This window comes from Octodon degus, unplaced genomic scaffold (genome assembly GCF_000260255.1).
Source record: "Octodon degus isolate 3935 unplaced genomic scaffold, OctDeg1.0 scaffold00038, whole genome shotgun sequence".
NCBI lineage: Eukaryota > Metazoa > Chordata > Mammalia > Rodentia > Octodontidae > Octodon > Octodon degus.
Window position 1 is genome coordinate 8,511,474 of NW_004524614.1, and position 23,744 is coordinate 8,535,217.

General features: G+C 42.8%; 1 protein-coding gene across 1 annotated transcript in view; it reads left to right on the forward strand.

The window, feature by feature from the left end:
* Positions 1-23,744, forward strand: part of LOC101583765 (WD repeat-containing protein 49-like) — a 77,955-nt gene that overhangs the window by 36,601 nt on the left and 17,610 nt on the right. The window contains exons 7-19 of the mRNA XM_012514713.1: positions 3,064-3,166; positions 7,867-7,973; positions 8,054-8,133; positions 8,864-8,918; positions 9,640-9,685; positions 10,856-10,915; positions 14,488-14,653; positions 16,949-17,044; positions 18,381-18,439; positions 18,686-18,827; positions 20,678-20,717; positions 21,586-21,674; positions 22,639-22,829. Of these exons, the coding sequence (XP_012370167.1) occupies positions 3,064-3,166; positions 7,867-7,973; positions 8,054-8,133; positions 8,864-8,918; positions 9,640-9,685; positions 10,856-10,915; positions 14,488-14,653; positions 16,949-17,044; positions 18,381-18,439; positions 18,686-18,827; positions 20,678-20,717; positions 21,586-21,674; positions 22,639-22,829 (1,234 nt within the window). The remainder of the gene's footprint in view (positions 1-3,063; positions 3,167-7,866; positions 7,974-8,053; positions 8,134-8,863; positions 8,919-9,639; positions 9,686-10,855; positions 10,916-14,487; positions 14,654-16,948; positions 17,045-18,380; positions 18,440-18,685; positions 18,828-20,677; positions 20,718-21,585; positions 21,675-22,638; positions 22,830-23,744) is intronic.

Genomic DNA, 23,744 nt, shown 5'->3' on the forward strand with positions numbered 1-23,744 from the left:
TGAGCCAGAGATCACAAAGATGACCTCACGGATATGTTTTCTTAGTTTCTGATATAGGCATAGGAGGAGTCTCAAATATATTTATTGTACTCAACAATCAAATCACAGGTCAAAATTAGCCTTATAGAAAAGTAATCCTTTTTCATACATCAGAATTCCATGGAGAAGTCTAGAATGTGAGGTGCTGGCTGGTGGTCACCATGCCCTTCCTAATCTGCTTTGGGGGCTTGTGTGGAACAGGAGAGGTGCCCAGGCAGAGTGACTGACACATGATTGCTGGTCAGGCTAGGAAACAATCTTGGGCTCCTTATTCAAGATGCCAAAACAACCAGCTGAAAACAGAAGCTTCAGTCAATCAAAGTGCTGTTTGTTCTACATGATAGCATTATGTAAAACAAACAGCTTGCTTGATTGATTTCTTTTGGGGTGAAGCAAGTGAAATTCCACTTCCTGGCAAATACAGCCTCAATCTTTCATGCCAGCAGGTAAGTGACAGAAAATGTCCCCCCATCCCAGCCTACTCCTCATCCCTGCTGTCACTCAGGAGCTATGTGACTTGGATTGAGTTATTCAATGCTTATCTGTGAAGTAGGGCAGTCAGCTCTTCTTCCCAAGGTTGAGAAAAAAATGAGGCTGGCAAACATGCCCAGAACTTTTTCTTTGTCCTTGGTTCTCCATAGCCCTCCTTTATCCTCCCACCGAGGCCACGCTGCAACTTTACTTTGCAAAGCCCAGGTTCATAGGGAAGTTCTCCACATCCCTAGGTGGAAACCTGCTCCTCCTCAAAGAAACTTCTGGACACTCATGCTTTAGCTATGTCAGAGGCTCATTGCTCTCTGGGAGCTGTGCCTTAAGGCTACACTTAGCAGAGCTTAGCAGAGTGACAACAGAAAAGATGACAGCACACTGACACACAGAACCAACACTCTGGGCTGGCCAAATAACTCAGCTCCTGGGGCACACTGAGACAGCAATTGAGACTGGGCATGGTGGCACGTGCCTGTAAACCCAGCTCTTGGGGGGCTGTAAACAGGCAAATCACTGTGAGTTTGATCTAATAGTGATACCCTGAACACCCTGTAGACCCTTCCTTAAAAAATTAAAAAAAAATCCAATCTGTATTAAGTATCCACTCCATGTTGAGCTCCTCCAGACATTTATGTGTGTCTCCTGGTATGATTGATATACTGTGCTAACTTGAGAAGTCTAGAAACTTAACTAAGTAACTCAGCAGTTCTACATCCTAGGGTGTAGAGGACGTGGCCTTACTGCTCTAGGATGCTGTTCTTTGTGTCAACTTGAAAAGGTTACAAGTTTAACTGATTTATGGGCAGGGGGGCAGAGCCTCACTTTGTAAACATCCTTAACCAAGATGAAGTGGCCTCAGTATGCCTATCTGAGGGCAAGTAATCTGCATACAATATAAGGAAGGAAGAGGCTTTCTCCTCCCTTTTGTCTTTTTGCCCCTTTTTGCTTTTGTTGTTTTTGCTTCTTGAACTATTACCCTTGTGCCACACCACCCTGCCTTGGAGCCAGCTGATTATGGACTGAAACCTCCACAAACTGTGAGCTAAATAAACCTTTCTTTCTTTAATTTTGGGTACTAGGTATTTTGTCCCAGCAATGAGTGAAATGTAACTAATAGACCCCTCCTTATTCCTCAGAAAATTTCTATGAGGATTCTATTACATAGATGAAGAACTTATGCCAATGAGATTGAGTTGCTTAACCCCTGTAGAAAACATTTCTAGACCTTGTCACAGTCCAGAAAAATCCACATTTGTAATCCCATGGGAAAATTATTTGAACTTAGTAAATTAATTCCAACCTATCACTTCCAGTGCAGCACACAGCAAGAATGAAAACACCAAGGTATATTTGTACTTGTGGGGAGCCAAGGGAGCCCAAAGTCCAGCTACTATGATGACTAAGCAAAACAAAGGCCTTGAGCCATGGCCAAATGTAAGTTTTATTAATTTGTGAAAAGGAGAGTAACTCCAGAACGAGTGACCACTGTGAGAATGGCACGAAGTAGTTCAGAGAGCTGGGCTAGGTAGGAGGCCTGAAATGACCTTCGCAATATGCAGAGAGAAAGATACGCAGGAAGAGTCATCTGCGTAACACAATGGGCCAGCGTCTAATGTTTTAGGGTCACTGCTTCAGCTTTGATGTGTAATGTTTCAGGCCTCGAGATATTAAGGTGCCTTTCTCCAGGCTCAATCCCAGGTGACAGCATAGCTACACACAGCCTAGCCTCTACTGGCTATTGGGAGCTGTAAGTGGGCTTCACTAACCTGTTGCCTTGCTTCAAAGACTACACACCAGCACCTCAGCTAGACCCATTTGCATGATTTAAAACCATTGGAGAGGATAAGAAAATATCTGAGCCAGCTCTGTACATATCAATCCATGGAAACAGGGCCAGGGTTAGCCAAAATGGAGACGATTGCTCTTCTTTCAAGGGTAGTCGTCCAGGCGGTCCACCACAGACCCCAAGGTCTCTGTGGGCTGAGCTCCATAACAGCTCACTAGGCAAGGTTCTGGTTGCTCAGGTGTGCCCTTCACATCTGGACAGCTGTGGAAGTCACCTCTCATGGCTTCCCAGGTTCTGGCTAACCTTGTCCCCCTGGGAGCAGGAAGTGCGGTGTCTTCCTGGGCTACTCTATTTATACTTATTTGGGGAAAAATCTAAATTACTGTGGAGAAGATCCATTATGTAATCTGGCAGAATCACATTTCCCCTGCCCTAAAGAGGAGATGTGGGCTCTCAATGTTCTTATTTAGCAGTCACTATACTCACCAGCTATGTATGCGATGTTCTGTGTTGATGCTGTTGTGTGGTTTCTCATTTGATCCTCTAAACAATCCTTTGGAGTAGATATTACTCCTATTTTATAGATAATAAAGTTGGCATTTTGAGCAGTTAAGCAACTTTCCCAGGATCCCAGTCCCCACAGCCTATCTTCTCGGCTATTCCGTCACAGAGTAGCAGATGTACCCTTCTGGGTATCCATGTCATGCAAGCCGCTCAGGCTATCACTATCTCTGTTTTGCATGAACAAGACCTTCCCCAGAACCCCACCTGGTGCTTTCCCATCAAGAGCCTGTGCTGTGCTGCAGGTACAACCCAGCCTTCAGGCATGTGGTCAGCTGCTCCGAAGCATCCGTAAGTATCAGTTCCTTCTCTTTTGTCAGTGGTGTCTTTGTGTGGGGACCTCTCTGTCCTCCTGTTAGAGCTGAGGAGTATTTTCTGGGGACAGTCCATCCCTGGAAGTGCATAATGGGAGGCTGAGGTCAACTGTGTTAATTATCTCAAATTGTTTGGACTTTCTTCTACAGGGTAAGATGGTTGAAACGGAACTTTCTCCAGTGGCTTGCAGTGTGAACTATTTAGAACCATTTTGGTGGTATCATTTCATTTATAGTCTCTTGTATGGCATAAAACAATTACTCTTCCCCTCATAAATTCTAACTCTAATTCATGTGCTAAGAGACAGAGCCTTCCACATTCCCTTACACTTGTCCAGGGGCTTATGGGATCAGTGCTGTCCACATCCTTGTCCACAGTGGCTGGGTGACATAATCAGTGGTTGTTGACTAAAGGAAATATGCACACCTTGTGGCTCATCTTCTGCTCTTGTGTTAGTGGGCAGACACACCCCAATTCCACTCAAAATGTTTTAGTGTTCTCAAATCTCCTCATGTAGCCATATGTCACTTAACAATGGGATAGATTCTGAGAAAAGGGGCTGTTGGATATTTTTGCACTGTGTGTACACAATAGAGTACAACTTACACAAACCTAGATGGTACACCCTACTGCATACTCAGGTCTATTATGGCTTATTCCTTCCAGGACAATGATGAATAAGATAGCAGAAGATCAAGCCAAGGACACGAGCTAAGATATAATCAACAGAGTAGAAAATACAAGATATTAAAGTTGCTGCCAGCAAAACATGAGATACTGTTTTATAGTATGCTTTTCCATAAATAAAAATATACCCTAAAATAAAAATTAAGTATGGGTTATAAACCAGTAGTAGTCAATTATCATCATTATCAAGTATCATGTACTACCCATATTTTTTGAGACAGGGTCTCATTCTGTAGTTGAGGGGAGCCTCGAACTCACAGTGATTCTCCTGCCTATGCCCTGAGTGCTGTGATTACAGGCATGGGCCACCACAACTAACTTCTATACTACACTTATCTATATTGCAAAACTTTCACAATTGGCACCACAGTAGGTGCATGTATATCAGTGTCACCCCACACATGTGAGTGATATGTGGCATGAGGATATTAACATGGATATGATACCCTTAGGGGATAGCACATGTCCAGCTCCATTGTAATCTCATGGTCCCACTTTCGTGCATGCAGTAGATGCTTGACTGAAACATCTTTATGCGGTGTGTGACTTTATTCATTTGTCATTTTCTAAACCAGTGGCCTGGACAGCAGCACAGAGGAGCAGCCTGAGCATGTGGCCTTCCTTCCTTCCTGGCTTCCTTCCAAAGCCAGGCCCTCCTGGCTATGGGATTATAGCTCTGGTCATACCCCATGCTACTTCACAGTTCTGCTTCACAATCTTCACACCTGTTCATTCTCACCTCTCTTCTAGGGAGACTCCACTGTCCTCATACTTGTTCTTGCCCCATTTCATCCCAAGAGTTTTATTAAGTATTTAAAAATACTTAATATTTATTAGTTCTTGCCATGCTGGTCAAAAGTATTTTTATAATGACTCAGTCTCATTGCACCTCCCAAAAGGCAAGGGCTGCCTATTTGGAATCTGTGCTCATAAGGATATACTCATCTTCCATGGTAATAAGAGTCTCTGGTCACTCTTATGAAACCAAAAATATTATCTTCTCAACATCTTGCTCATTCCTTTCTCCATCTTTTCTCATCTCCATTTAGGAATTTTCCTGCCTCCTTCACTATTCCTATACACACCTGAAGATCCTTCCAGGTCCCACTCAGATCCCATTTGCTAGTGAAATTTTTCTTCCCTTCCTAACTCAAGCAGATCTCACCCTCTTTCTGACCATTCCCAGACAACATCCCATACCACAGCTTAGCACTATATCACCACCCCCACCAAGGCAGCAGACATTTGGAACTAGCATGTATTTTTTTCTACTTTCCTTCTTGATCCATCAAAACTTCTTTTTCTTCTAGGCACAGCTCAGATATCAACTACTTTGAGAAGTGTTCTTATCCTCACCTCATTGAAATTTCTGGCCAAAGGAAAAAAAATGGACACTTTAGCCCTGTGGCTCTTATAGCAACATAATCTGCCTCTTTAACTTTGATTTCATAAGCATATCTCCCTGGCAGTAAGTGGTAAGGAGATGTTGAATGAAGATGTGAAGGCTCATGCCTATTATTTTTTTTTCATGCCTATTATTGTAGGAGGCACTTGATAACCAACTTAGTTTCTTCCTCACTGTGGAGGTGAAATGCCTGGTAGACATAAAAGGAGAGAAGGTTTACTTGGCTCATGGTTTCAGAGGTTTCATTCCAGAATCAGCTGATTCAAGGAAGAAACTTCATGGTAGGAGGGCAGGGTGAAGGGAAACTGCTCACCTCATGGCAGTCTGAGAATGAGAGGAAGGAGCCAGGGAAAGATGTACCTTTCATCCACAGTGACCTATTCTTCCAGTTAAGCCCCACCTCCCACTAACAGCCCATTCAGCTGTGAACTCATCAATTGATTAGTCCATTGATGAAGCCAGTGACCTCATGACTTCAATCACCACTCTAGGCCCCACTGCTGAACACTGCTACATGGGGGATCAAGCCTGAGGTACAAGAGTCTTCGGGGGACACCATCATCCAGAGCATTCAAACCACACTTCACACTTGACTTTATGGAGGAAAGAGTATGGCCCAATATTTTCATGAAGTCCAAACTTATGAATATAATGATACCACAATTTGTTCATTTGATTATATCATATATCAGAAAGCCTACTCCAAAGGAGTGGCGCCTTCTCTTATCCAGACATGAAAGATGGCACTCAGCTCTCTCAGATTGGATCCTCATTCAAAGGTTGCTCAAGGCATGGGACTGAAAGAAAATAACTGTAAAACTAGAACTTGTTAGACTGCATGAAGTCTTAAGGTTGGACATTCAAAAGAAACATCCACCTCCAAAAGAGGTCACTGTTCTCATTCATCTTTGCCCTGATGGTGAAAATACGTTGCTGCTGAAAATTTAATTTGCATCTATTGTCTCTGCAGGTAGATGGTCAGAGCTGTACCCTGTGCTTTTCTAGTCTTACAATGTTCTCACTATTATGGGTTGAATTCCATAACTCCAGATTTTTATATTGAAGCTCTAATCCACAGCACTTTAGAATGTGAAAGCATTAAGAGACAGAACTCTTCTCTTCTTAACTGATACACAAAAACAGCTTAACTATACACATTGATGGGGTAATGCAACATTTTTATACATGTATACATTGTGCAAAGTTTAAGGGAGGCTAAAGAGATCTATCTCCTCAAATACTGACCCTTTATTTCTAATGAAAACATTCAAAATCTTCTAGATTTTTGAAATGTATGGTATGTTACTATTATATATTTATAGTCACTGTACCATGCAGTAACTCTTCAGAACTTGTTGCTCCTAACTGTAACTGATCAATTTGCCATCCCTCCACCTTTCCTACTCTTCCCAGTGACAACTAACTCATCATTCTACTCTCAGCTTCTATGATATCCACTTTTTTATATTCCACTTGGATGAGATCATGTGGTACCTGTCTTTCTGTGTCTGACTTAATTCACTTAACATAGTGATCTCCAGTTCTACCCATGTTATTGCATATCACAGGATTTCATTCTTTTTATTTCATTGTGTGTGCAAATATGAATGTGTGTATAAATATCTTTATTTCATTCATTCATTCATTGACTGATGAACCCTTGAGTTCATTCTATATCTCAGCAGTTGAGAATAGTGTTAAATGAACATGTGTAGATGTCTCTTTGATGTATTGATTTCATTTCCTTTGTACAAGTAGTAGAGTTTCTAGATAATATGGTGATTCTATTTTTAATCTGAGAAACCCCCAAACTATTCTCCATAATTGCTGTTTGAATTTACAGTCCCACCGCCACCAGTGTATATGGGTTTCCTTTTGGAACAGGTCCTATGGAAAGGTAATTAAGGGGCTGAGGATATAGCTTAGGGGCACAGCACCTGCCTGAAAAGCACAAAGTCCTGAGTTTGATTCTCAGTACCATTCCAGAGAGAGAGAGAGAGAGAGAGAGAGAGAGAGAGAGAGAGAGACAGAGACAGAGACAGAGAGAGAGATAAAGAGAGAGCGAGACAGAGACAGAGAGACAGAGACAGAGAGACAGAGACAGAGACAGACAGAGACAGAGACAGAGAGACAGAAACAGAGACAGAGACAGACAGAAACAGAAACAGAGAGGTGAGTAAGTTAAAATTAAATGGTTCGAGTCACTATTCTATTCTGATTTGTGTCCTTATAAGAGATTAGGGCACAAGAGATAAGTTATGCATAAGGAAAGACCACAAGAGGGCACAATGAGGAGGCAGCTCTCCGCAAGCTAAGGTGAGAGTCTTCAGAAGAAACCAACCCTAATGACACCTTGATCTTGAGTCTGTAACCTCCAGACTGCAAAACAGTATGTTTCTGTTGTTGAAGCCACCTGTGGAATTGTAATGGAAATCCCAGTAAATAAATACATTCAGGTAAGACATTCAATACATACGCTTTCAGGGTACAATTATCTGTAATAGTTATGGAGCTAGAAATGCCAACTCCCTTTAATTTAATTGCGCATACCTCTAGGTCACAAGTTTTCAACTTTTTTGTGTAGATGGTGAAAATATGGGACTTTGAAACAGGGAGACAGGTATCTGAATTCATTGAGGCTCATGGCCAGGCTGGGATCACTTGTCTGACTTTTGACTCCAGTGGAAGAAGGTATGTGTCTTTCCAGTACCTTCATTCATTCAGCAGGTCCATCCCTGTCACGTCCCCCAATGGAACACTCTGTTTCCTAGGTTAATTACTGGAGGCAGAGATGGTTGTCTGAAAATATGGAGCTACAACAACGGACACTGTCTACATACCCTGAAGCAAGGCAAGTAGTACTGGACTATTCCTAAGTGATTCCTACAAAATGCTACTGTAATAGTAGGCATTTGTAGTGAATGTAAAAAACAAAACAAAACAAAAAAAAAAACAAAGAGAGAGAACCTAGGATTTGTGTAACAACCTCACATTCCTTTTCTGGTCTTTCACGTTACCTAATGACTCTGGACCTGGGTTCTGTAGGGACACAATCACATAAGTCAAAATCTAGGTCAACAAACTAAACACAAGCCTCTTGATATTGTTATCCACCCCCACCCAAGCTGTTCACTGTGTATTCACTTGCTGTGCCTGTTCTTGGTTAAATTTCCCTGATTCTGGCCTGTAAAAGTCCTACAGGGAATGCAAACATTCTTCAAATGAAGGGGAATGAATGAAGTCCAAGTAAGAGACAAAAAGGATCCAAGTCATGTGGCCAATGCAGCTTGTGTTTCCTAGCTCAGTCTTTGCTCTCTAAGCACATGCCATGTTGTTAGGGTGCTCTCAGGAGAAGCTGAGCCTCTTCTCACAGCTGAACAAGGGCAGCACCAGCGCTGTAGGACACTGAGGGTGCCCCAAATCAACGGCTTTGGGCTTAAAACACTTTTAACTGAGGTTTAAAAGCTGGGAAGGAAATAGTTATTCCTCTCACTATCAGTTAGATTCGTTAATTTACATAAGCTGATTCAAGAACTAACAAGCAAAAGTGTTTGCTGCAAGTGGTAATATTATCTTTCTAGATGAAAAACAAAGTGAACTCTGTGATTGTACCTACATGGAAGTGAACCAAAAAAAGTGAGTTATATTTAGTTTGGATATGAGAGAGATTGTATTTCGTGGGGTGTTTTGTGATTTATTTTTTGACACAAAGTTTGTCATGCAGGGATGCATGGAAAGGATGTGGGGAATTCCCTAGAAGAAAATGCGTCCAAGTATTCCTGAGAACCCCAATTATTTCCTCAGAGCGATTTAAGCAATTAGGATCTCTCTAGAATATTGGAACATTCTTTAAAATTTTAACAACTTTTTAGAAACAGAGATGGAAGGTTCTGCAACTCCCCACCAAATGCTTGATTAAGGAAAAAAATCAGATCCTGGAGCAATTAAGCTCAACCACCATACATCATAGAACAGAAGCTCAGTATTCCCTCCTGCATGCTAAAAGGGTGAAGTGATTTTTGATCAGTTTCTGTGCACACCCTTGCCTCATTGGTCAGCCGTACTCCTTAGATCAGGTAACCATTAGGAAGGCAGCTCTGTGGAAGAGTCTCTGTAATATACAGAATGGGGTGGGCTGAGGTGATTCTGTCTCCTGATCCCTGAAGTACCCCTTAAAACGCTGACCCTAGCCTGTCAAAGTGCGTTTCCTCTCATAATTCATAAGAAATAAAAGAGCTTGTATTCTTACTCTCTTCATTTATTACATGGTTTAAACTAAACCGAATATTAATTCCACACAAAAAATGAAACATGAAACATTTCAATATGGAAATGCAAAATTCTGTTGTCGTCCTAGGTATATTATAGCTGTTGGATGGGACAGAAGAATAAACGTGTATTTTGTAAGTGAAATGTATTTCAGACTGATATTCCCCAACACACACACACACACACACACACACACACACACACACACACACACCTTTCTTTTAAAAATAGATTTCGGAGTGCCATTGCTATCTGGTATAAGTCAAATTATGAAAGAAGGGCTCAGTCTGTGCACTCCTTGGTTTTTCTCCTTTTCTTGCTAGTTCCTTTAAAAATACGTTTACCTAATTTGTTGCCCATTTTCCCCCTGTATTTCCTTTCATGGGCAGGAGCAATACAGAAATGTCAGGGACACCCACAAAGGGCATCCCTGGGAATTCAAACCAGACTGTGCTTTAAACTCCTGCAGTTCTGTGCTCGCCTCTCTCTAGCCCTTTGTCCAGGTCCACATCCTATCCCACCCTCCAGGTAGTTGTCCCTCCTGAGCACCTTGCCAAGTTGCCCTGTTATAGTGTGCATGTGTACACTCCGAGATAAAGATTAACCTGTCAGTTGTCCAATGCTTACTTCATTGCTTCAGCCTCTTTTCTTGCCTTTATGTCTTAGTCCCTCTCTAAACAGAAAGAGGAAGTGAAATGCCATCCATGAGCAGCTCTACAGAGAAAAAATTCTTTTTTATGGTTTAGAGCTGGGGAAGATTATTGAAAATGTTGACCAAAACTGAACTTTAAGCCACCCATGGCATTTTATTTTCTTTGCTTGCTGTGCTACGTGGTCATAGATTTCTGAATGTCTTTAAACAATATACATCCTTTATTCATCTGACAGTGCACTATATTTTATAGTATAAGCTTTGCATCCTCAGAATGATTGGGGAGACCATGACCTGGGAAGTCTTGGCATTGAATTTGTCCTTTGGTATTACAGGTTCCTAGGTCCGATGGATTTGTTTTAGTGCACGTAACAGCTCTGGGTCTCATGAAAGCAAAACTATGCAGCCCATGCAAGGAGAGCTTGTCAGTTGACATATGATTTGCTGAAATGCAATCACCCAAACGTCAGGAGTGGATTGCTTTTTATTCCCGCTGGCATTAAGGGAATTTGCTTTGACATTTCAAAAATCTGCATCACTGGTGGGGTGAGGGGTAGGGTTATTAAATGTGCCAACACCTTCTTTCTGAAGTTGTGCGTGTGCTGGCAGTTTTATTGCTTGTACAATGTGTCCTCTTTGGCTTTGGATACAGGATGCACTGCATAACTTTCACCACTTCTGGAAGCCACAGCCACACTGGAAGGATGATCTGGTGAGCCCTAGCCTTCAATCTGGCCCTCTAAGCACGTGATGAACATGATAAGGATCTCTCTCACCCAGAGGGCCCCTCTGCCTCGGGCCTGCTCTAGGTGATCACAGTGTCTCAGGAGCATCTTCTGTGATAGGATTTGTATCAGTCCCAGACACACACACAGGTCCTGGTAGCCCTCCTTTCTGTGAAGGGTTGACAACTTCATGTTTAAACTGGAGCAGAGGCCATGCATGCAGCAATCCATGCTCCAACTGGGCGTCCTGAAGAGCACAAAGGGCAGCTCAGAACAAGGATGAGTGTGTCTTTTCTGAAAGAAGCACCCATTTCTTGCTTCTGTTTGGTGAACCAAACTGTATTCACTAAGCCATCATTGTGTAGCCAGAGTGCCTAGGAGACGACACTTGCACTACCCTGTGGCTTGTAAGAGATGCAAAGGCAGGGGGCTGCTTGCACTTTTCATTAGGACTCAGAATGTCCCCAACTTCCCACAGCTTCCTGGAACTGACTGACCTTCCTCAGAATTATCTAGATCTCAAGCCAGTATGACAAGTCAGGAAAGCAAAGCTGCTGCGCCAGCTGTGCCACTGCCCCAGGCCCTGTGTCCCCTGTAAATCTTACAAAAGGTACATTTCACATGAAGACAGACATGAGCCAAAGCTTGACTTTATTATAGATGCCCAGTAAATATGTTTTCACTCAGCAAGCATTTGCTAAGTGCCTCTGGTGGACCAAGTGTGTGTTGCTTATGGAAGATACAATGATGAAAAAAATCAAGTACAGTGCCTAACTTTAGAAGCTTGAAGTTTAGTGGATATTGGGTGAAAGTGTAAGATTATGCACCAAATACTCATGGAAACCATCGCATGGTAAGAGAATTCCTGCACAAGTTCATGAAGTACACACTCACTGAATCTCCCACTCATTCACATGTGTTCATTGAGAATTTGGATAGCTTCATCCCTAGTGGACAGATGCAGATGATACAGCCAGGAATAAAATGGGAGTCCTGGCCTCCAGAAAGTTGTACAATGGTGAGGAAATGAAAAACCGAGGAAATAGTAGCCCTGCAGCACAGGCAATATAAGAGTATATAAAATATGCAATATAATAATGTATAAGATACTGGAGGTGCTCAGAAGTGGAAGCCACTAACTTTGTTATAAAGTCACATAGGGTATAGGGGGCCTGCCAATTAGCTCAGTTGTTTAAGTGCCTACTTATGCAAACGTGGTCAGGAGCAGGATACAGTGGGTTTGATCCCCAGCTGTATATGCCTTACCAGACCCACCCTTAAGGCAGCCTGAGCCAGGCACAAGAAAAAGAAAAAAAAATCCTTCTCAAGTTTTAGGGCTGGTCAAATAGCTCTTTGAATGAAAGCACCTGCAAGCAGGCCCAGGGGCCGGGGATCTGATCCCCAGGCCTGCCATGCTGGCCCCGCCCTGGGGCACACTGAGATGGCAATTGAAATTGGGCATGGTGGCACATGCCTGTAATCCCAGCACTTGGGAAGCTGTAAACAGGAGAATCACTACGAGTCTGATCTAGTAGTGAGACCCTGAGCACCCTGTAGATCCTTCCCTAAAATACAAAAAATAAAAATAAAAAAATAAAGTCACATAGGGTATTAAAAGATTACTAGGGGCTGGGGAGATAGCTCAGTAGAATAAGTGCTTGCCTGGCAAGTTCAAGGTCATGAGTTCAATCCCCAGTACCTCCAAAAAAAAAAAAAAAAAAGATTACTAGGTATTTTTCTAGGAGTAAAAGGTAGGAAATAGCAATCCAGACAAAAAAGGAAGCTGCAGGAGCAGAGCCTGGATATACAGAAGCATGCCATTTGGAAGGATTTGGAAGTCTGAGAGGCAAATGTGTTGATACAGGAGGGAAATGAGGCTGGAAAATGAGAGCTTGGAAGTTGTACTAAAGTATTATCTTGGTCTTGGATTACCATGACATGATGCTACTGACTGGGCAACAGGAACAACAGAAATCTGTTTTTCACAGTTTTCAGAACTGAAAGTTGGGGAGAGAACAGGGTGCCAGCAAGGTCAGGTCCTAGTGAGAGCCTCCTTCCTGCTCTTGGATCCACCTTCTTGCATGGCAGAACAAGAATGAGCTGCATGTCTCTTTCTGTTCTTATATGGGCACTAATGCCATCATGAGGACCCATCCTGCTGACCCATCTGGCTCTAGGGCTCCTGAGAGGCTCCATCTCCAAATAGCATCACCTTAGGTGTTAGGGCCTCAGAATGTGAATTGGAGATGGTGCCTTTCACAAATATTCACCTCATAATAGAGATGTATATTTCTGCTGCAAGTGGAAGGCATGAAAGGAGGAACCTGGTCCTAATGTTCATACACTGTGAAGGGTGGTGTGGGAGTGGGGAGCTGGAAACACAGGAGCTTTGAAAGATGGCCTTTTGGCTCCTCTTTTCTAGAAGTCCCACAATGCTACCTTCTCATCAGTGTTCAGTCAGGAGGAGGATCTCAGATGGTAATGGGCAGGTGCTCAAGGGACACTGTGGCAAGTACATGTGGGTGAGGGTGAAAGAATGTCTTCATAGGACCAAGACAAGCCAATTCCTTTCACATAGTAACTGCCCCACCAGGAGAGCTGAAATACTAGTGGCCACAGACTGTGAACTCTGGAGCATTAGACTGGGCGTGGTAGCGCACACCTGTAATCCCAGCTCTTCTTGGGAGGCTGTAAACAGGCGGATCATTATGAGTCCAATCTAGTATTGAGACCCTGAATACCCTGTAGACCCTTCCCTAAAATACAAAAAAAAAAAGAAAGAAAAAAGAAAAGAAAGAAAAATAATGAACTCTGTAGCATTGGTCTTCAGTCCTCATCTTTTCTAAGGTTCATTTCCAAAACTCCTCCTTTAGAGGATATCAGAAGGGCCAGCAAGATAGCTTAGCAGATTAAGTACCTGCTTAGGCAAATGCAGGGACCAGGGTTCAATCCCCACTCCTGCATACTGTGCTGGCCCCACCCCTGGGTGTGCTGAGCTGGCCACTGAGTCTGGGAAGAGTGGTACACTCCTGTAATTCCAGCACTGCGGAGGTTGAAAACAAGAGAATCACTATGAGTCTGAGCTGCATAATGAGACCCTGTACCAAATATATTAATTAAATTTAAAATAAACAGAGGATATCAGTGGCTTTGATGCCTCACAGTAGATTATGGAAGACACTCTGTGGGACATATGGAAGCCTAAATTACAATCCACCAGCTATTAGTAAAGCAAGTGATCTAGGCCAGAGCTTGGATTCTGCTATCCTACTTCCATCAACTCTTCAGCCCAGTGAGGTAATCTCATCAATAATGTGCTTTCCAGAAACATGGTAAGGTAAAGAAGCTGCTGGGAATAGCACTTAGAAGTGATAAAGTACCTCTTGAGCTACCTCAAGACAGACCATCCATGAGGTTTCAGGTGAGCTTTTAATGTGGACAACCACAGAAAGAGGAGCCCCTTCCCTTCCTGGATCCTCTGTCTTAAGGATCAAAGAAATAAAGTTAAGTGTGGGTGGTTTAGGATTTTATATCTTAGTTTTTCCCTTCTCTTTCCAAGAACCATGGGCACAAGGAGGATGTTCTCTGTGTGGTACAATGCCCACCTTTTCTTCTGGCCACCTCCAGTTATGATGGAGAAATTATCATTTGGAATGTCATCTCAGGCCATGTGTACTGCAAGCTGAACACTCCTGGCCCCTCACATGTCCTGGACCATAAAGAAAGTAAGTGGGAAAAAAAGAAGGTAGATCAGAAGCAGGCTCCAAGCCACTCAGCATAGGCTCCAACTTGACAACTGAAGGAGTCTTGCTTTCTGAGTGCTTCGCACTTAGGAAGGTTTAGCTTCTTTTTAGGTTTGCCTTGTCAGATGAAGATTCTCAAAGCTGGAAGGGAGCTTAAAAGATTGACTAGTTCAGCTCTTATCCCTAAACTCCTGTCCATCAAAGCCCATCTCACAGGCTGGCTCATGACCTCCAGGAGCCCTTTGATCACCCACTACCAACCAAGAGGGTACTCCATACCCACTGCACTCCTTTTTTGAACTCATCTCTTACTTTTGCTCCTCTGCTTTCTATTACCATTTATCACATGTTTGCTTTGCATGGCTAGAAAGCCTACCCACCCCCCACATCCCAGCACTGAAATCATCTCTTGGTGTTTCATCCAAATGAAAGTCTTCAGGCATCTATGCCTTGCTCACCTTCAGCCCCCTCTGATGGGCCATGACCCATCATGCTCCCGGCTGACCTGTCCTTACAATTTGTATGTTGTGTTGCAAAACTCTCCATCTTCCCACTCATTTCTCCCAAATTTTGTGCCTTGTTCTATTTCTTAAAACTCTTTCTCTGCTAACGTGATCATGGATTCGTCCATTTATTTATTTATACCGATGAGCATCTGCTGTATGGTAGGCATAGTGCAAGGGCTGGGACTGGGAATGGTAATCTCTTGGGTTTCAATGCTAAACTCCCTAATAAACAAATATAGGAAACAAATAGAGGAAAATTAACTCACAAGGATGAGACCTAGAAGCACAACTTCCCAGTATTTAATTCCAGCACCAAGTCCATATTTTATGTAATTTGTGTCTTAGTCTGTTCAGGTTGCTACAACAAAATACCATAAACTTGATGACTTACAAACTCTAGGAATTTATTTTTCACAATTCTGGAATCTGGAAGCTGAGGATCAGAGTACCGGGGTTGGGGAGCTCTGGCAAGGGCTGTTGGCCAAAATATAGACTGCTGATTTCTGGTGTTCCAACGTGGAGAAAAGAACAAGAAAATTCACTGAAGTCCCTTCTGTAGGGAAACTAGTCCCTTGTATGAGAGAAGGTTCCACCTGCATTACTTCATCACTTACCAAAGCTCTTATTTCCAAATGCTATTCTATTGAGGGTAGTATTTCAACATGAATATTGAGAGAGACACAAACATTTGTTGTATAATAAACTCTGATTTATTTATAACTATCCATTTGTCCTTTAGTCTGAATAGTGTGCCTCTGGGAGCTCTGGCTCAAGGAGAGGAGGGGTAGGAGAGCTCTTTGTCCCAACTCCCTGTATCCAGATAACAATGTTCTTTGTGGCGCTTGGGGGTTTGAATCTAGGTATCTGCATAGAACTTGAGTTCTGTGCACTAAAGCACTCTACAAGGACTAGGGACACAGGCCCTGTGCTGATGGCATCTGAAGCCTGGTAAATGAGAGAAGATCATAGAAGCAGGACTGGGTAAATGTACTTGGGATGAAATCACACGGTGAAGGTATGGGGTTGACCCTTGGCCCCCTACAGCACCTACACAGCCCAGTGTCCATCCATTCCATCTCTCAAGGGTGCACAGTAAATGCAGCTCCCTGGAGGGTCTTCTCTGACTCTCTCCCACATGTGCTAGTGGTAATTTGCTCATTTTTAGTGAAAGTTCTTATTATTTTGGTTCAGATATCTTCTCTGTACTTTATTCAGCATGATTCCTGGTCCCTTAGACATCCTTAGATACAGATGAGAAAACAAAGGAAGGAGTGAACATCTTACAATCTTGAGCAAATCTCCTAAGTGTCTAGATTTCCCTCTCCTGACAACAGGAATAATAATTCATCACCATGTAGGCCAAAGTCTGTGGCTAGTATAAAAAGTGGATTGAAGATGAATCAGCTGGGGAAATGGCTCAGGGGCTTAAGTGCCTGCCTGGCAAGTGCAAGGTCCTGAGCTCAATCCCCATTACCTAAAATAATGATAATAATAATAATAATAATAATAATAGTAGTAGTAGTAATGATGATGATGATGATGATGATGCCTCAGTATTGTTAGAAGCTAAGGCCTATTAGAGAGGGTCACTTTAGCAAAGGTCACAGCTCCTGAAGGTCTCCCTTAGGGTAGTGTCTCATACCTCCCAGTCCTTCCTTCAGCCCATCCTACTCACCAGGATGGCTAGTGGAAGAAAAAGAGAAAAAAAGATGGACAGAGACAGAGATAACAGAGCAAGAGCTGTGAGCTGCATGACCTCTCCTGTTTCCAGGCCCAGACCTAAGTGTTTCCTGTCTTGCCTTTTTGAAGACTCGGGCAGCCAAGTTAGATGCATCTTCTGCTTCCCTCATTGCCAATGGACCTGGAGGTAAGGCCAAGGGCCCTGGTGGGTACCACCCCTCATTTCTAAGACAAGGCTCTTCCAGACCCAAGTTCACCCCAGGCTTCCTTCCTTCAATTTCTCCATAGACCTTACTTTCTTTTGAGCCCAGGCTAGCCACCAACTCAATGCTCTGACCACAACATTCCCCTCCAGGGTGACGGTAATGGGAGAAGCCCATCCCATATCTTCTCATCAAGTCACCCTGCTCCTCTCCTTCCTGAGCAAAGGGCTGGCTGATCCCCAGGCTACTTACAAGTGAACCGGGCTACTGGTCCTCTCCAGAAGATGGTGAGGCCCACAGGATATCATCTATCAGGTTAAATAAATATCCACATACATTCAGCCATAGGAAGCCTGACAAAGAAACCAAAAGAAAAGGAGCAAAGAACCATGTAATGAAGAGCTGGCAAGACCTCAGGGGTTAGCTCTGGAGCCTGCTCATTTTATGGAGAAGAGTGATGGGTCCACTACAGGTTAGAAACCAGGGTCCCTGACCCAGACTGGCCACTAACTAGCTAAGTGACATTAACCAAGTAACATGATCTCTAAGCTTACAGTATAACAAATGGGCCAGAGTCCAGCTCTAAAGCTCTGGGATTTAAGTAAAATTGCAAGTTAACAGCAGCCACCTGTTTTTTTCTGGTGGCAGGGGAAGATAAGAGCTGAATGCATTTGACCACAGGGTGTGGGTTTATGCTCTTGACCCTTTCTGCCCACTATTGATCCTGTGTCCCAGCCCCCAAACTACAGGCCTTCCTAGCACCACCTGCCTGTCTTTCTCCATCCACCTCTCTGAGGCACCATTTCTTCTGCTTTACTTGGCTGGAGGCTCACACCATCCCATCTCCCTGGGAGGAGAATAGGGGGATTACAGTATCTATGATTTAAGGAGTTCTCAAGAGGGGGTGATGTGCATAGGGTGCCCACTCTCCCAAAATGTACTACCTTAGTATCCCCTCTACAGTACAGCAGAACCTCTAGTAAATCCCTTTGAATAGACAATTTTCACAGAGTGTTTACATAAGTACACGTAAACCCTCCAAACTAAAAGACATTACTTACCACCATATCATGTTTTCCTCCGCAGCCAAGGCTGGACCCCACCTGTGTCAGGAAATCTTCCCTGAAACCAAAGCCCACAAAGAGGAAGCCTCTCTTTCCCAGTATATGCTGATAATTGTAACTGATCAAAATAAACCAAATGGAAAGGAAGAAGTATTTGCCCTGTGTAGTGAAACTGCAGTGGCTTCCATGCTGGCTTGCAGCCTCAGTCCAGGTCGGCTCAGTGCAAATATTCCCATCCTGCTTCTCTCTCACCCAGGTTCCGTCACCTTCTGGAGGTTGTTCAGTGGTGCTGGCATTTGTGCGCACTTCACTCCTGTAAGTTTGGTGGCCAACTGCATAACTTCCCTGCTATGGGTTTGGTTTTTTGGTTGTTTGTTTGTTTCTTGACTAAGCAATAGAACAACTCTCCAGGTTCTAAGCTCTTAGCATTATTTGTCTTCAGGCGTTTCTATCTCACTGGAAGAGTCACAGGAGATTGACTAGTCCTAGCCATGCACCAAGCACAGCATTTCACTTGTCACTGTGTATATGTCTCATTCGTGAGCCCCACGTGTGTCTCAGTCCAGAGAAAGAGCCCAGGTGAGCAGCATCGCAGTGACAGAGGGAGATGCCCTTGTCTACCTGGCTGACCAGCAAGGCTTTGTGCGCGTCTACGACATCAAGGACTACGGCCTGTGGGGATCAGAGCTGCAGCCTCCCAAGAGTAGGTCATGAGCTTCTTCATTGTTAAACACTCTGGAAGCAGAGTTTTTATTTCAGTGCAAGATTCTAGCTGGTAAAATTCAACTGTATCAGTGAGGAGGGGTTGTTTTTTAAGTCCTTTGAAAGCAGATGTACAGGAAAACATTTGAATGAAAATATTCATGAGGAAAATGGGAACATATGCGCTCATGAATGGAGGGTGAGTTGCTCTATGAAAAGCAAGTTGAGTGTATGACCTGAAAAGCAAGTTAAGAGTACATTGCTAAAGCTTTAAGCGGCACCTGTACCTCTAAGGATTTGACAAAAAGAAATGATGCATGTACACATATGCTGAGATTTAGCTATATTATGGTGTTATATTATTTATGAGAGAGGGGAAATAGAGGCAAGCTACATGTTCAACGTAAGGAGAATGCAATGGTACAGTATGTTGGACTATCACTAAATAATGATACTGTATATATATATTCATAGGAAAATATTCACGATAAATGGTTAAATGAAAAAGTCAGATCTTATAATAGTATTACAGTATTATTCCATCTTTGTTAAAACAAAGTAGTACATGCAAAACTGGAAGTCTAGAAAAATATACAAACAGGTTTTAAAAAGTCTTTATCTCTGCGTAGATGAAGTTATGCATATTTATTTCCTTCATTTTTAGAAACCTATCTTTTTAAATTTTTCTGCATATATATTGCTTTTGTAGTAACAAAATATGTCTAAAATTTTAAACTCTTTGCTATAATATTTCACTTTTAGAAAAAAAATCAAAAGTATAAGTAATGGAAAATGAAGTTGCTTCTCTGACCTCCTGCGTTCCCCTAAACTCCATTTCTATTTCCGAGTAAAATGTTAATGAATTTAACCCTTCCAAAAGGGTTTTTATGTATATACAACCCACACACACCCCCAAAAATGCTTAAAATTTTATTTTTTCTCTGTATCACTTGGGCAACTTTCTAAACAAGCATATTTGTCTTTACCTCATTTTTAAATGATCATATAATATTGCATCAACTATATTTTTTAAATCCAATTCAAAGATAAACACCTTACATCTCTTTACCCACCACTTCCTATATGATCATAAAAGAAGTTTAAATAGCAAGGAAGAGAAATCAGAATTTAAAAATAAATATGGGGTGTTTAGTATTAGTTTTTATTCCAGATACTAAGAATATGTGAATCTGATATCCGTTACTATAATATTGGAGCTAGTCAAGAGAAAAGGTTTACTTTGGTTCACTGTTTTGGAGCTTTTGGGCCAACTGGTCCACTTGCTTTAGGCCTGTGGCAATGAATCAGGCAGGAATGTGTGGCAGAGCCAAGTCATTCACCTCATGGCAAAGAAGAAGGGAGAGAGGAAAGAGACAGACAGACAGACAGACAGACAGACAGACAGACAGCAGGGTCCTACAGATCTAAAGCCCTAATCCCTCCCAGTAAGCTTCCCTTCTCAAATCTTCCACCACTTCCCAACAGCATGACACTGACGGCCAAGCTTTTAACCCACGGGTCTTTGGACTGGACCCAGATGCAAACTCTTAGCAGGAAATGTAGCTTTTACAAAATTGTTCTAAAAAAATCATTTTTGGTTATTTGCATTCTCATGCTTACCAGATCCTGAGCACTGATGACAATCATAGGGTCTTGCACAGTTCCTATTTCGTGTGCCTTTGGGCCTGGAATGAGTAGATGGCATTCAGTGATCACTGATGAAATTAGCACTGCAAGACCTATGACTTGCCGCACTGCCCGTTAGACACACATCCAGTACATGCACATCCTGCATCACGGTGTGTGCTAACTAACTCCCTGTCCTACTCAATGTGTTTTCTTTCAATTTAGATGTGACCTTCTGGAGGGCTCATGTGAGCACGGTGACATCGTGAGTTTCACCCTTTTTATTGTTCAAGAATTTAGAAGAGTGGACAGAGTGAAATTTGCCCCTAAATCAATTCTCTCAAAAGCTCCCTCTAGTTGTTCTAGAGAGGACAATTACATTTCATTTCTGCTCTTGGTAAAAACAACACCTGTATTACCCATAGTGAACTAAATGAACAGATTTAAAATCTTTACTTTTTTTTCTTAAAAATGGATTACTGTTTTAATTGAATTGACCTGGTATTATAATACAAGTTTTTAAGCTTAGTAGTTTAAGTTCTTTTGCTGGGGTTGGAAGGAGTCAATGCCAAGGGAGAGACCTGAACTCTTGCTGGGTTGTTCTTCTCAGCCTCTCAGTTTTCTGCTCAGACTGATCACCCACAAGGTGGTTTTCAGTATGTCTTGCCTGATGGTTGGGGCTGGAGTTGGGGCATTTGATGGCAGTGTGGTATGGTAGGAGGTGGGGAGATGGTTCCCAGAAGAATTCAGGAGAGGAAACAGACTTCTGTATTCCAACGTACATTAAACTAGTACTGACGTAGAGCAGTCCCTTGCCATTTTGCATTTCAACCTTTGTGAGTTTTCAAAAAATATTAACCTAAATTATTTATTGTGGATTTTTTGCTATAACGTGAGATTTTGCAATACTGTACAGTATATGTATGTTGTTAAAATAGGTTTTTGAGTTTAGAAAATGGTTAAGAACTTTAGAAATATATATATACAGTGTCACTGCTTCGCTGATTTTAACCTTTCACGGGAGTGTCTGGAGCGTAACCTCCGTGACAAGTGAGGGACCACTGTACTGATCCAGTGTTTCTCTCATGTGGCAGCAGCTTTGAGGCTTTGTTTTTCTCCTTTTACCTCATTAGTTTAGAGCTGATAGACAAAGAAAATATTCTGCTGTCATCTTCCCTCGATCGCACAGTGCGCCTGTGGACCAGGGACGGAGCGTACATAGGTAGGAGCATCGACCTGACTTCCCCTTGGCCCCGGTGCAGGCCGGAGATGCAGCTGTGCTGGGCTACTCAGGATATCATAATAAAATGCCAATAGATATGACAGCTTAATCAACATTTTTATCTCTGTTCTGGGGACTAGAAGTCCAAGGTGAGGGTCCCAGCAGGTTGGGTTCTGTGAGGACTCTCTCCCTGGCCATAAAGGACCATTTCTTATATCTACACATGGGGGAGAAAGAAATCTCTGGTGTCACTTTTTACAATAATGGTAATCCCAATGGACAAGGGCCCAACTCTATGACTTTATTTAATCTCAGCCACCTCCTTAATGGGTTTATTTCCAAACATAGTAACATTGGAGGTTAGGGTTTCAACATACGGATGAGAAGACATAATTCACTCCATAGCATAAAGTTGGCTTATTTGCTCTCAAAATTAGCTAGATCAAAGACATTTGAATTTAATAAAACTCGGTGGGACTGAGGAGTGAGTCTGGTAAGGAATTGTCTGATCAAAAGGACCATGTCTTGGGTGAGACAACTCGGAACTGGTGCAGGGAGCTGTGTGGCGGGCAAAAGGCCTGGCATGTATGGGCCACTGTAGCCAGAATAGCCTGACCCCCTGCTCAAAGGGACTGTAGGCCTATTGCAGCTGGTTATCTTGCCTTGCAGTGTGTGTTTCTTGAAGTAAGTCTCGCACTATTTTGAGTTTATCATGCAAGCTCTTAGCATATTACTGAACAGCCTATGAACTCCGTAAGGTTTCCTGGGGAGCATGCTAGGCTTCAGACTCCAAGGACACTTATCCTCAAATTTCTTTTATGGAACTGTGGGGACACATCTTAGCTTGATTAAAGCAACATCAAGTAGACCTAGTTCTGTTTAGGAGCAAGCTTTGCTCTGATTAGAAGACAGGGTGTCTTCCATTGTGTACATGCAATTTATTACTTTGTTTCTATTCTTCCAGGAACCTTTGGGCAGAGTAACCCCTGGGATATTTTTATTCCTGCATCCTGGAGTCACCCAAGAATCCCCTCTGAGATTCTGACAGATCCCCAGAGCATGCCTACTCACACTGCTCTACAAGAAGATGCTCCTTCCAGGCTCAGAGCAGGGCAAGAGGAGCAGGATGATGTGCTGGAGAAGACCTGGGCCGAGGTCTGTGTGGGCAAATATGATTCATCTATGTGTCATTGGTAGCTGCCAAGTGATAAGGATGGAGTAAAGCCATAGCCAATGCAAGACAAAGCATGGCCCAGAGAATCCAGTCAATGTGGGAATAACATATGTTCCCTGCACATCACACTTGCCTTATTGATAAGGACCATGAGGGCATTAGTCCACCTTGTGGGGTGGAAGGATCTTAGCAGTATTTTACTCATTCTGATCAAGAAAAAGGCAGTTAGCTCCAACTTTGGAATACAAGGAGACTCAGCAACTGCATTTGAGCCATGTCTAAGAAGGATGGGCCCTGCACCTTCATTCCACAGCACATGCTCGCTGTTCAGTGATGCATTTGAGCTTGCAGTCTGAAAGGAAGAAACAAGAGGCTTAACGCCCAAGTCTGTGAAAGCCAAAAGATTTTGGAGAAGGCCCTTGTCAATGCAGTGTTAATTTAAAACTCCATGAAATATATGGATTCCCAAGAAATGCTTGCCCTTTAATAAATTGAAAAGAAGGTCATTTCATGAGCTATTGCTCACCAGCTATGTTACAACTCAAAGCAGGACACCTGCTCTGCTAGCAAAATCGTGTGTCTTAAGTTTTTCCTTGGCAGCCTTATAGAATACTGATCACAGTGCAACCCAGTCACTGCCTCTGGCTCAGAGCCCTGCACATGTTCAAAATAGAAAATAAAGGAATCAGGCAAACACAGATCAAAAAAAGCTGCTCTCTCATCCAAACCCCCTGCATCTCTGTGACCTTGTTCCCAAGGTTATCAAGCAGCACTAACCATGGCAACACTCAGGAGATTCAGACTGAGTCACATGGCACTACTGGCTGATTTAGAGATGCAGTAATTTCAGTATGCATTTCAGAGAGAGAGAGAACAAATGTGTTCATTAATTCTGA